The following is a 13,417-nucleotide window of genomic DNA, read 5'->3' on the forward strand; positions in this document are numbered from 1 at the left end:
TCCTGCTGATCCCTGATGACTCAAAGCGAGGTCCGTGTGCAGTGCCAAGCCCATCCTTCTCTCTGCTGCCCTCCTTTTTTCTCCCCAGCAGTATCTCTGGACATCAATTATCTTCTCACTTGGGAAAAAAACTGTGGGATCTCTGGGGCAGATATTTCCCAGCCTGAGGAAAGAAGGCTGGGCCAGACAGTTGCCTGAGGACTCTTCAGTCTTTATGAGTCTACCCATCCTCCGTAAAAAGGAGAACCTTGCATAACGCCAAAGACTGACCAGAAAGACACTGCTCCTCACCTGCTGTTCGTCACCAATCCCCATCTGGTGTATAATGGTGCTATTCATTAGCTCTGATTAGTGAAGACAGCAGAAGAAATACACAGAGGGCATGCTGCAGTTAGTCACCACGGGAAGCATACGGTCCATTTTCAGTAACCATTTCTTGCTTTGTAGAAACACACCAAGGTTGGTCTCCTTTCCCCACAGCTTCAACTTGAAGACTCTAAAATTCTTTTCACTAAATTGCAGAGGTTCTATCTACATATGTTGGATCATATTTTTCCCTTCTATCTGGTCTCACATCGAAATGCTTGGGTTTTCTGCCGACAGAAAGTGTGGCAGCTGCTTTCTTTACAGCACAGAGAGCAGCCCTCGAGCTTAGGCCACTGCCGCCCATACACGCCTTTGCACTTCTCCTCCCTCCGGGCAGATGCCAGAGGCACTGCAGGGCTGGCATTTCCTTTTCCTGGATTTCCCTTCTGTCTCTGAGGGTTTAATTACACAAACGTCTGTCCCACTCTGCCATCCCTCAGCTCCACTCTCTCCTTTTCTACATCCCTTTCTTCCTCAACCACAGGTCTCTCTTCTAATTACCTCAGGCATAATTTACAATCATCCAAACTGGACCCAAAGTTCTCAAAGATGGCAAACAAGCACAAGGATGAGAAACCACTTGTGCTAAAAGTTGAGGAGGGGAGACTCTAGGCACTGAGGGTCGCTGTGGCCCATCCATCCATTCACTGCCTACTCCCCAGAGGGAAGCTTCCAGTAAATCCCACAGCCCAGCCCTTCTGAACCCGATGCGATGCCTTGACAAGGACCAGGCCAAAAATCTGGGTCTATAGGAAAAAAGTAAACTGGGAAGTTGTAATAGAATTTTCATCCCCCTCTTTATTCTATTATGAATTATGAGAGATGAGTCTACTCTGTGACAAAAACAGCCAACAGAAGCAGAGGTGAGAGAACCCTGGGCGTGAGAAGCTGGGAGAAAGCCTGACCCAGCCTGCAGCCTAGGGTACCCGGTATGCAGTAAGGGAAGCACTAACAATCCTGTCCACATCTAGAGATGCTCCGGGTCCTAAACTGTGGCATCTTGCCAGGTACTGCTGTGTCAGGTGGGGTGCCAGTCATGTGCTGCGAATGATGATGCAACGTTTCTAAGTCTGGGAATGCCTCATCTATTTTTCTCTTCTTTAGAAATTAGAACATATGAGAGAAACATATAAGGATAATGCCACTTACATGCTGTCACTCTGCTATAACCTGCTGACAGAAAAGAGAGGAGGTGATATCTAAGTTCCCACAGTTCTCCCTCTTTCTTAGATTCTGGGGCTCCTTTTTGCATGTACAATGGACACATCATCTTACATATATCTGGCAAAAATCCCTCTGGAGTTCAGGTTAAGGATCCCAGAATGAGGGTACCGGACAGTGCATAGAACCAGGGCATAAACCACTGTCCCAACGAGTGCATGTGAGAGTCACGTGGGATAGTAGAAAACCAGGTAAGAACAGCCACCCTAGAAAAACACGGCAGCAAAAGAAAAATGGCCAACAGGAACTTTTTCATTTTTGCCTTGAGACGTCAGAGATGAAGCTCTGAGGTCTCTCCCCCACTTACACACAGGTCTGTTTCTACCTGATTTCTTGAAATGCTTCCATCCACGGGGTCGCTGTATTCAAAGTTATCGGCCTTCTCCACGGTGTAAACTTTGTCATTTGCTGAGAACTGCTTCCCCACAAAGGAGCGATCAAACATCAGGGCCTCCAAGTCCTTCATCATTTTGTTTGCACCCTCAGCTTCCACCTCCTCGTAATCATACCTGGAAGAAGTCACGAAGTTGAGACCCACGGGCTGACTGCAGATCACACCAAGGCCTATCAGTCAGCACTTTCTTCACCATTTGTTTGGCCCTCCCCCAAAACTATCTAACTTCAGAAGAAGCTGGCAAAAAAAAAAAAAAAAAAAATACAGGCCTGTCAGTCACTGGGGATGGAACAGGCCAGGGATGAAAGGAAGGGTTTGGAGGATTTCAGGGAAGGGTTACGAGCTTCTGAATAAGCAGAAAACACCCATCTTGGCATTTCTACAGAATAAAGCTCTAAGAGGTTTCAAAGGCTTTTGAAAGATGCTATCTAACGTTTAATCACCACATCCTGAGGACGTAAAATGAAAAGCAATGTTATCTCTGGAGAGCTCTCTTGAAAGGAGCAAGTGACTCAGGCACTTCTCCAAGCTCCCTGGGCTTCTCTAGGGTGAATGCAGGGCCTGCTCCCAGCCTGAGACCCGCCTTAGGCTGCTGAGATTTTTACTAAGGAGAGTTCCAGCTCTACAAGAGTTTCCCAAAGCAGGGCCAAGTTTTCACTGACCAGATGAAGATGCCAAACACTGACTCTTTATACCTAAAATGCCTCTTTTATTTTTTAAATTTAATTTTATTAAGATACATGTGCAGAACGTGCAGGCTTGTTATATAGGTAAACATGTGCCATGGTGGTTTGCTGCACCTATCACCTAGGTATCAAGCCCCAAATGCATCAGCTGTTTATCCTGATGCTCTCTCAATGTTTTTTTTTTTTTTTTTAGTTTTGTTTTATTTTAAGTTCTGCCTCCTTCCTTTCAGTGGGAGTGGATTTTGGTCCAAGGTCCTTTAGGTTCACCCTGACAGAGAAGGCCCAGTGTGGATGAAAAAGGGCCAAGGAAAAACGTGCATCACAAATGAAATTCTATGAAGATGAGTTTTCCTTCAAGAATTCTTTTTGACTTCTTTCTTATGATGTTAAAGACTTGTACAGGTGGCTTTTCTTGACCTAGTGGCATATACCCTCTTGAGAGAGTTATTTTTTAGAAGCTCAAGATAGCAGAGTCTATGTTTATTTGTAATCGTGAAATAGATACGATATATGCAAGATGACACCTCTGAGACATGAGAAATGCCGGGGAATTAAGGCCAGCCTATTCTGGCTCCAGGATTCTATGAATCAAAGGCCAAACAGTCCCCTTAATCTTAAAGTCAGCTCTTTCCCCCAGTTAACATGATAAACAACAAGAAATTACAACCAGGTGTTTGTGCTTTACATTTTTGACCTCTGGGTGTTCCAGAGAAATGTTTTCTAAACCCTAGGCACAGAGGGGTGGAATAGAAAGAGTCTGGGTTTTGCAATCAGACCGATGAGCTACGAATTCAGCCTCTATTGGCTATTAATTGTGTGACTACAGGGCCAGTTGCCCTATCTCTCAGAATCTCAGCTACCTTATCAATAACTGTTTTGAGGCTAAAGTGAGACAATGCATGCAAAAGTGCCTAGCACTTTTGTTCAGTAAGTGGAAAGTATAATGGAGTTTTAACTAATCATAAATGCAGGTACTAAAGACTTGATTTGTAATCCTTGGTTAGCAGTTAATTTGATAATTAATAAAAATATGTTAAAATCATTTTTATATGGAGGTTTGTGACTAATTCAAGGGTGTGACCCTTTCTCTGAACAACCCCTCCTAACCTTATTCTACTCTGGCTATTGTTCACCTGTTAACTCATTCATTTATCTATTCAAAACATATTTATGCAGTCTCTACTATAAGTTGTGTGCTTACGGCACAAAAACAGACATGGCCCTGTTTTTATGATACTTTAGATTCTAGAGAGTTCATAACTGCTGTTCTGAATGACCAGGTTTTTCCGTCTGTTATTTAGAGGTTTTTTTGCCTTGGTTCCCAGGGCTACTGTGTGGTGTCAGATAGTTATTACTTATTCCTTCCACAAAAGAATAACGTGAGACAGAAAGAGATCAATGGACTCGTCCAAAGTTAATAAAAGAATTCTGATTAAGGAGCTTAATTTACTTAGTTGAATTCTTTCTTGGCTATCCAGAGATCATGGACTATAAAATCTGGGATATATTTTTTAAATTGTCTAGTCTAACTCACCCATTTTGTAGAACAGGCAACTGAGGTCCAGAGAAATTATACCTATTCATTTCTTATACATAAACAATTCATCTAATATCCTTTTTATCATATTTTCTTTCTATAATTGGAATACTGAGGTTCAGAAAAATTCTTAGAGTTTTACACTAACTGGGGGAAAGGCAAATTGGAATTAGTGAAAAGTACTACTGTCAACAAATTTTTGAATGCTTTTTAAAAATAGAAGTATGCATGATAAAGAATAATTACTAAGTATTCTAAGTATTTTGTTCACTGCTGAATTCCATGTACCCGATGGAAATCGGGTATACAGTCAATATCTGTTGAATAAATGAAAGAAATATTGACAAGCATATAGCCCCTGGGGACCTATTTCACAAGGCAGAAAAGTTGATGTGGACTAAGCATAACTGTTTCTATAATTTATGAAAAAAAGTTTCTAGGCTTCCAGTACCCCAGAGTTTACAAAACATTTTCAGACTCATTATTCATTTAATTCTTTCAACAGCTGGACTGTTATTCCCATTTCTACAGATGACAAAACTGAGTTCAGAGAAAAGCTAAATGGCTCCCCAGTCTAGTAAGGGGAAGAAATAAAATTCTAATCCATTTCTCTGAATCCAAATCCAATGTTATGATCATGTCCACCCAATGGGCACATTTAAAATGCTTATAAAGCATTTATTCTTTTGATTATGTTAGCTACATTTTTAAAGCCTCACTCTTTATGGCTGACATAAAAATTGACTTCATTTCATCCCTGACCAAATTATTTTTAAAGTCTCCAATTGGGAGAGGCTGGATGAATTAGGTTTTACTATCACTTAAGACAGGAGAGGCTGTGGATGCATGAGAATTCTCTCTGCCCACTTCCCCACTTTACCTTGTACCCTAGCTGGGCTGTGGCTCACCTGGTGAAGAAATTCCGGCCATACTTTTGCCAATGATCTTTGAGAATGTCCTCCACACTCTGCTTGCGGGTGGCTAGGATGGAAAGCCAGGCAAGGACAGCCCACAGTCCATCTTTCTCACGGATGTGGTCAGAACCTGGCAAGGGGAGAGCAAGCTGCTGTGAGAAACGTGCTTTCTCCCAGTACCTGAGAAGGTAATTGATATGGTTTGGCTCTGCATCCCCACCCGTATCTCATGTTGAGGGAGGGACTTGGTGGGAAGTGATTGGATCATGGGGGACAAAGCTCCCTCTTGCTGTTCTCATGATAGTAAGTGAATTCTCATGAGATCTGATTGTTTAAAAGTGTATAGCACTTCCCCCTTCACTCTCTCTCTCCTGCAGCCATGTGAAGAAGGTGCCAGCTGCCTCTTCACTGTTCTGCCATGATTATACATTTCCTGAGGCCTCCCAGCCATGGTTCCTGTACAGCCTGCAGAACTGTGAGTCAATTAAACCTCTTTTCTTCATAAATTACCCAGTCTCAGGTAGTTCTTTAGAGCAGTGTGAGAACAGACTAATACAGGACTCAACAGTAGGTGTGCAGACCCCACTAACGGAATCACACAGCCTGACTGAGGACTTGGGTACACAGGAGGAGTCACATATTAAGTAGGCAACATGATACTGAAAAGAAATTGATGCTTCCCAAAGTGATTTAGAAATTTAAGGCAAATGTCAATAAAAATGTCAGTGAGATAATTAGGTAGAATTTGATATATCAGTTATAAAGTATTAATATGAAGGAAAAACACAGTAGATCTTAAATGAACAAACAGCAAAAGAACATGACTATTATAAAATTTCAATAATTCAAATAGTCTGGTAGCTTAACAGAACAAAAGAGCGCATCTGGAAAGAGATCCAAGCACATATGAGGCTTGAGTATATGACAAAGGTCTCACTTGGAGGCTGTGGGAAAACAGTGGATTAATTTTTAAATGGCGTTTGGATAACTGGATAAATAGCTTTAAAAAATTGTTTTCTTGGCCGGGCGCAGTGGCTCACGCCTGTAATCCCAGGACTTTGGGAGGGCGAGGCAGGCGGATCACGAGGTCAGGAGATTGAGGCCATCCTGGCTAAAACTGTGAAACCCCGTCTCTACTAAAAAATACAAAACAAAATTAGCCGGGTGCAGTGGCGGGCGCCTGTAGTCCCAGCTACTCGGGAGGCTGAGGCAGGAGAATGCCGTGAACCCGGGAGGCGGAGCTTGCAGTGAACCGAGATCGCGGCGCTGCACTCCAGCCTGGGCGACAGAGCGAGACTCCGTCTCAAAAAAAAAAAAAAAAAAATTGTTTTCTTCCCTATAAAACACCATAACAAAAATAATTCCAGTTGAACTAAAAATTTGAATGTGAAACTTGAAAGCTTTTAAATACTAGTATATATTATATTAATATACATGTATTTTTATATATTTATATGTAAATCTTAGGGGTGATAAATAATGTAAATTCAGTATTCATAAAAGAAAACATTGATGTATTTATCCACTTAAAAATTAGCATTTCTATACTGTAAAACTACTATGGACAAAATTAAAAGCCCATTGACAAATTTTAAAAAATTAAAGAGATATGGTTGTTTAAAAGTGGATAGCACTTAAGGTAGATGTTCAATACTATATATATATACTTTCATCTTTTGAGATGGAGTTTCGCTCTTTCGCCCAGGCTGGAGTGAAGTGGCATGATCTCGGCTCACTGCAACCTCCACCCCCTGGGCTCAAGCGATTCTCCTGCCTCAGTCTCCCGAATAGCTGGGATTATAGGTGCCCACCACCACACTCGGCTAAGTTTTGTATTTTTAGTAGAGACAGGGTTTCGCCATGTTGGCCAGGCTGGTCTTGAACTCCTGACCTCAGGTGATCCATCCGCCTCGGCCTCCCAAAGTGCTAGGATTACAGGTGTGAGCCACTGTGCCTGGCCACATTCGATATATTTTAAGACAGATGTTTAATACATTCAATATAGAAAAAATTCTTATGTATGAATAAGAAAAAATAATTTCAATAGAAAAACAGGTCAAGGATATAAATAGGCGATTTGCCAAACAGCAATCATACACACACACACCCCCCCAACCAATTAGCATAACAAAAAGCTGGTGTTACTTTTAAGAAGAAAAATTAAAGTTAAAACCACAATGAGAAACTGCTACTTGCTTGACAAAAGGTATAAAAATCCACAAGTGTAAAAATCTGAACAGCCAGTGCCAGGAGGATAAACGGGAAACAGGATTCCACCATAGAGCTGGTGGCAGTGGACACTGGCACAATCCTTCTGGACAGCAATTTGGCAAAAAAGTATCAAAGCCTTAAAATGGACCTACTCATGGATCCAGCAATTCCAACTCTAAGACACTGTTCTTTAACCATTAAGGTTTGGTTAAACAAACTGATACATTTGTCTCCTGCTAAGGTCCTTGCTAAAATCTTTAACAAAATTTTAAAATGGGCTTATCTGGTTGTGCTTATATGCATGGACACCCTTTTCCAAGAGCCTGATATGGAACACAACTCTCATTTTTTTGCCTTTAAACTCCTTACTCTGAAAGAAAGCAGTCTACATGGAGCCTTGTTTTCTGATTTCTAAATAGAACTGTATACAACTGCTCTATAATCATGTTTTAACATTATTTTATGTTGAATTCTTTATGTGCCTGCCCTCCTGCACTTCCCGCTGGGTCTTATTCTTCTTGGAATTGTCAGAGTATCTAGCACCATGCTGGGTATGCAGGAGGCACGTGGTAAATGTTTTTCCTTCCTCTCTTCATCTTTTCAGACCCAGCTCAAATGTCCGCTCTTTTTTAAGACTAGCTCCCAACTTCCCTAGGCAGTCATGAGCTCCCTTCTCTTTCTTCTCCTATAGCAACCTGCACAGAACATCTGGGGTGACATCAGCCTCCTTGAGTCTCAACCATCTGTTTGTGGGCCTTTCTCCCCACTAACTGTGTGCTTCTTAGGGGCACCTCTTATTTATCCTTGTAATTAAGTCTGGTGACTAGCATAGCACAAGGAATACGGTAAATAATTATGAAAGTGTGTGAATGAATCAACCAATCAATTTATTCCAACACTTTCTCCTTCTATTTTTGGTTCTTAAAAAATATGACTTTTTCTTTCAAAAGACTTTTCTCTTCAATGGGATACTACTTTTAGAAGTTAACTGTCCTCAAAACCTGGATGCTGGCAAAACTAGAGAGAGTAGGCAATATTTTTAGTGCTTTATAGAACATATTTTAAAAATGTTTACCTAATTTTACTATCTTTAGACTTTTATTTGCCTTTACTGCTATTTTAAGGAGCAAAAAGCTCTCTGGCTCTTACGGCTTTTGCAAATGATACGTTTTGGCAACAGTTCATCCTGAGAAGCAAGATTCTGGCAGCTTCCCCAATATACTGGGAATTCATGACAGCAGTATACCAGCTTGGAATTATTTGTCTGTGCTCCACTGGGTTTTTTTCTTCCTTCTTTTATTATTTTTTTCCTCAATTTTTTTCTTTTTTCTCTTTTGGCTAGACTGAAAGTATAGAAGGCAGTGTTCCTTTGTGCTTTTCCTGACCTAAGTAAGGAATTTGATATTTTCTTTTGTGTGGAAATGAAAATAAAATATAAAAGTCTTACCCAACTCTGGCCAGGTTACTTGGAGATAACTAAATCATACACCTAATATTATAAACAAAATACCTGCCCTGGGTAACATAAACAAATATCCGATTCCAATTGTATAATCCTCAGCCTCTTTGTATATTCTGGTTCATCACTAATCACCTTGGATGTATCAAAAACTCCAGGTAATTCTATTAATACTCAGGAAGGTGGAGCAAATTTCATTTTCTTCAGGGTTCTGATGAATGACGCCAAGTTTCCAGTGGAAAATACCAATGGTGCATATACGTGTTTCTAAAGCTATTCTTTTTGCAGTCGTGGCTCAGTAGATAAAGCTTGATACTTAAGAATCAGAAAACGTGAATTTGAGGCTCTGTTACTTGTAAGCTACTTGAATTTGGACTAATCACTTACATTTTCTAAGCCTCAGTTTCTTCAACTGCAAAACAGAAATAATGCTAACTTCTCTCTAGTAACTGTGAGAAATTACTATGAAAAAGCAAGTAGAAATATTTTATAAACTGTGAGGTGTGATATAACTACTAGATACTGTCTTGAATAAAGGGAAAAATAAAAGGCTTTTATGGAAAATTATTACATTTTCCACTGACTTTATTATGCTTTTAAAAATAATGCTCCTTGATTATACATATTGGAGAAGAAAATGGAAGAATATAACCTAATATGCTCTTTCCTCCGGGCACTGGGATTACAGTGTTTTTTCCCTCCTTCCTTATTTTTTCATAATGAACATAAATTACTTGTTTCATTATGTTTTAATTTTTAGAAAGAAAACGAAGCCGAGCTCATTTAACTGTGAGAAAGGGAAAACACTGTAGGCAAGGACTGCTAGTCCCAGCTGGCACAAAAGACAGTGGTGGGTTTTGCACTGGATCTCTTCACCCTTGCTCTGCTCAGCAGAGGAAGGACAGGAATTCTACCCTTTCAGCATCTTCAAACACCTGTCACTTTACTTCGGCCTAATCAGCACCTTGTGATAAGCACAAATTCGACTCAGTCAGGGCACATTCTGGGTCTCAGCCAAGAAAAATGTCAACCATTCCTGAGGGAGCCAAGAGCTAACAGTTTAGGGATTGGGTTACGGTTACCACTATGGGCATCTCAGGAGCTGTCCAGCCCCTGCCAGGTGACAGGCCTGAGGATGGGGGCATGACAGCTGAAAAACAGCTGCATGGAGTTCTCTGAAAGTACCAGTGTCTGTCTGTCTCTTTCTTTTTCTGTCAGTTTCTCTCTCTCCTCCAGCCCCTTGAACATACAGTTCTCACTGCCTAGAAAGTCCATCCCAGATACACCTACTAGCCTGGCTAACATGTTCTGCAATTACTTTCAACTTCAGTCTTATCCCGGATGCACTCCCCATGCCCTCTGTGCTTATACCATTCCCTGTGATCACGCCCCACCCTAGACTATGAGTTGTACTTCCCCAACAGGGGTTGGCCCAAAGTCAGTTGTTAAGACAGTGTGCCCAAAGAATGGCCGGGACCCAGTTGACTGACTGGGAGGTTCAGCTGACCTGCTGTGTCTACAGTCCTGTCCTCTTGGCCTTCCACTGCACAAACGACTTCACTTGGAAAGAGAGCCTTTTCCATACCACTCCAGCTCCCAGGAGGCTGTCCCCAGGAAATGTCAGGCCTTCCACTTAGCAATGAGGCCTGATCTGCCTCATTACTCCCCCTGGAACTTGGTTTCCTTTCCATAAGGTGCCTTTGGAAAAAGGTAGTAAGTGTCTGATAAGCAGAAACTGTGTCCTAATACAAACTTCACTTTACACTCAACAAATGTGAATCAGTGCCAGCATGTACCAAGCACATAAGAAGATACCAAGATGCATAAGGTGTGTCTCCTGCCCTCACAGATGAGCACAGACATACAGGTGAGGGAGACAGGCAGATAACAGTTTAATTGAGTCAGTTATATTTAGTGTATATAAGCCTAGTTCTACTGGGGTATTCTGTCTAGGCTATGCCCAGACATGGGGTGCTACAATCTTCCCCTGTGGGCTTTGCCTGCAGGGAAATGTACTCAGTAGCTATGCAAGTTAGAATGGGCAGAAAAACCAGAAACAAAATCTGATCTCCTACACCACAGAACCAAGTTAGGCACCCTGAGAATAAAGCTACTGAAGTACCCCTGTACTTCACCTTCTGTTGCTTTGCACACTTGTCATTCACGGAGCCCTCTATGAGAAGGCCTTGTTCACCATGTGACCCAGAGTCTAACTCAGTATCCAGGATAAAGTCAAAGTTCAATAAATATTTGAGGAATGAATCAATGCAAAATGTACAAACATGAAGGACTTTTCATAAGAAACTAAAATTAAAAGAAATTTGCAAAGCGTTAATGCCACATTTCTTCAAGTTATCACTCCTGTATGATGCATTAGCACTAGAACTTTTAAAGATAGGGCAGGGAATATTGCTAACCTCTAGACCTGACCGGATCATAACTTACATATCTCCAGTGATACCAAGTTCATCATCAACCTGGTTTCCCATCGATCTTTCCCAAGCCCCCTATTTTCCTGAGGAAGGGTTCAAATGCATCGTATTCTATACTATTCAGTGACTTCACTTTCAATGTCCCAACAATTCTAAGATAGGATGGAACTGACAGTCTGCCCTCTGCCATTGTGTATAAACATGTACATAATCATCCACGGTTAGGAAGGAAAAACAGCTTTGTACCATGAGATCAACTAACAACAACAGGCTCATCCTGTCTAGTTGTCCCTATTTATCCCTGGTGTTTGTAATGCTGATCTCTGAAGAAGTATCCTAGCTTCTGTGGTTACCATATCCAGATGAGAAAGCTGCTGCTCCTCCAGCACAAACAGACTAATGTATACTTGGTAATGTTAGTAATATTGCAAGATTGTTCTTCAGACACTAGTGGTTTGTTTTACTCGGTGGGCCAGTCCTGAAGTTAGACTCCTTTGCACCTCTTTGCAAGCAAACTTCTTTTCTTTTGCAAAAGTGCATTTCTCCCACAAAGACGTGGAATTCCCAACCCTGGACCGTGGGGTAGAAGTGGTGTTGAGTCATTTCAAGAGTCCCAGACTACGCCAAGAGGTGAGGTGTGGATTCTCCACTGAGGTGGGTGGTTAAGCTGGAAAGCACTGACCAGTCACTATGATTCCAGCATCATACAGGAATTTACATCAGATACCTTTTAAAGTTCTTTCTTTTCCAACAGCAGGAATCTGTTTGTCTAAATAGAAAGTGCCAAGTGAATAGTGTTCATGAACTCATTCAACAAGAGTTTATTGAGCACCTGTTCTATGTTGGGCTCTACGGGAGGCTCAAGGGATACAATGCAGGATAAGACACATAAGATCTCTGTCCTCATGGCACATACAGTCTAGTGGAGCCAACAGACACTAATCAAATAATCGTAAGTAATTGTAAAATCACAGCTGCAACAAATACAACAAAGAAGAGGTACATGGTGCCACAAGAGTCAATAATCAGGGGATTTGGCCCACCCTGAAAGGTCAAGGAAGCATTTTTGAGAAATTTCCTCTGCTATTGCCTGGAAAAATACAGAAATAAAGCACTCTGTGCTCAATTAAGCTATAGATTTCAAATGTTTCAAAGTTCATAGAGTCACTAATGTCTACCCTGAGAAACTATAAAAGAACTGTTGGAAACATTCACTAGCAAGGGACACAGTAGCTAAAAATTAACTCCTCTATAAATAAGAAGATCAGGAGTTCAGTTAAGTAAGCCCAGCTGCACTCGGTCACAACAGTGGAGATCCATGGCTATGCAGCCTGGCTGTTTAAATGTTTATCTCAGAAATATTACACAACAATTTTCTTTTTTTGAAGAGAGAGAGAGAGAGAAAGAGCTTGTGATTATCCTCATGATAATGAAGTGCATTCTCTCTTTGGATATGAAATATACCAAGGAGAAGCTAAAACCATGATTGGTACTAGGCATTTGTTGAATGTGTTAATAAATGAGAATAAACTTTAACAATAGTCTAAAGTCTAATACTTTGGTTCAAAAAAATCAATTCCACAAACATAACATGAGAGACTTCCCTTGGCAAATAGTTCTAGGTAAAAACTTTAAGGGTTTAATTACCCACAACCTTATACGGGCTAAACAGTATTATGCAACTTCCTAAAAACTAACCTAAAGGAAAGTTATGTCAAGAAAAATACAGTGCCCCAATCACTAGAAATAATCGTCCCACCCTACTCTTCACTTGCCAGGCCAACCCTGGAAGATTTGGGCTCAGTTCTGGGCATCACCTTCCAAGAGTGGCACTGGTAAACTCAGAAGCACCTAGAGGCTGGCGCTGAGTCAATAAACAATGTGAAACGAGGAATGACTGGAGGAAACAAAGATGGACAGCCTGAGGAAGGAACGAACTGAGAGCTGCTTCTTGTATTTGAAGACCTGTCATGTAAGAGGAGCAGCTTGTGCCATCCTGTCTTTAGGCCTATTCCCTGCCGGTCAGCACCAGGGATTCCTACTTATCTCTGGGGCTCTGATCCCTCTTGCCCAAGGCTTCCCACATGAGTCTGTGGAAAAAAAAGTTACTGTACATACTACGAAATGATGGTAATAATAATTATCATATTGCGGTGATTATATTGTATAATATCATCATAATTATTACGTACAGTGG

At 41.2% G+C, this 13,417-nt stretch overlaps 1 protein-coding gene across 6 annotated transcripts in view; it reads right to left on the reverse strand.

The window, feature by feature from the left end:
* Positions 1–13,417, reverse strand: part of PGM1 (phosphoglucomutase 1) — a 65,842-nt gene that overhangs the window by 6,479 nt on the left and 45,946 nt on the right. For all 6 annotated transcript variants that reach the window (XM_074004945.1, XM_045369714.2, XM_065521229.1 and 3 more), the window contains exons 8-9: positions 5,113–5,248; positions 1,913–2,096 (exon numbers count right to left, since the gene is read on the reverse strand). In XM_074004945.1, the coding sequence (XP_073861046.1) occupies positions 1,913–2,096; positions 5,113–5,248 (320 nt within the window). The remainder of the gene's footprint in view (positions 1–1,912; positions 2,097–5,112; positions 5,249–13,417) is intronic.

Source organism: Macaca fascicularis, chromosome 1, assembly GCF_037993035.2.
Source record: "Macaca fascicularis isolate 582-1 chromosome 1, T2T-MFA8v1.1".
In the NCBI taxonomy this organism is placed as follows: Eukaryota; Metazoa; Chordata; class Mammalia; order Primates; family Cercopithecidae; genus Macaca; species Macaca fascicularis.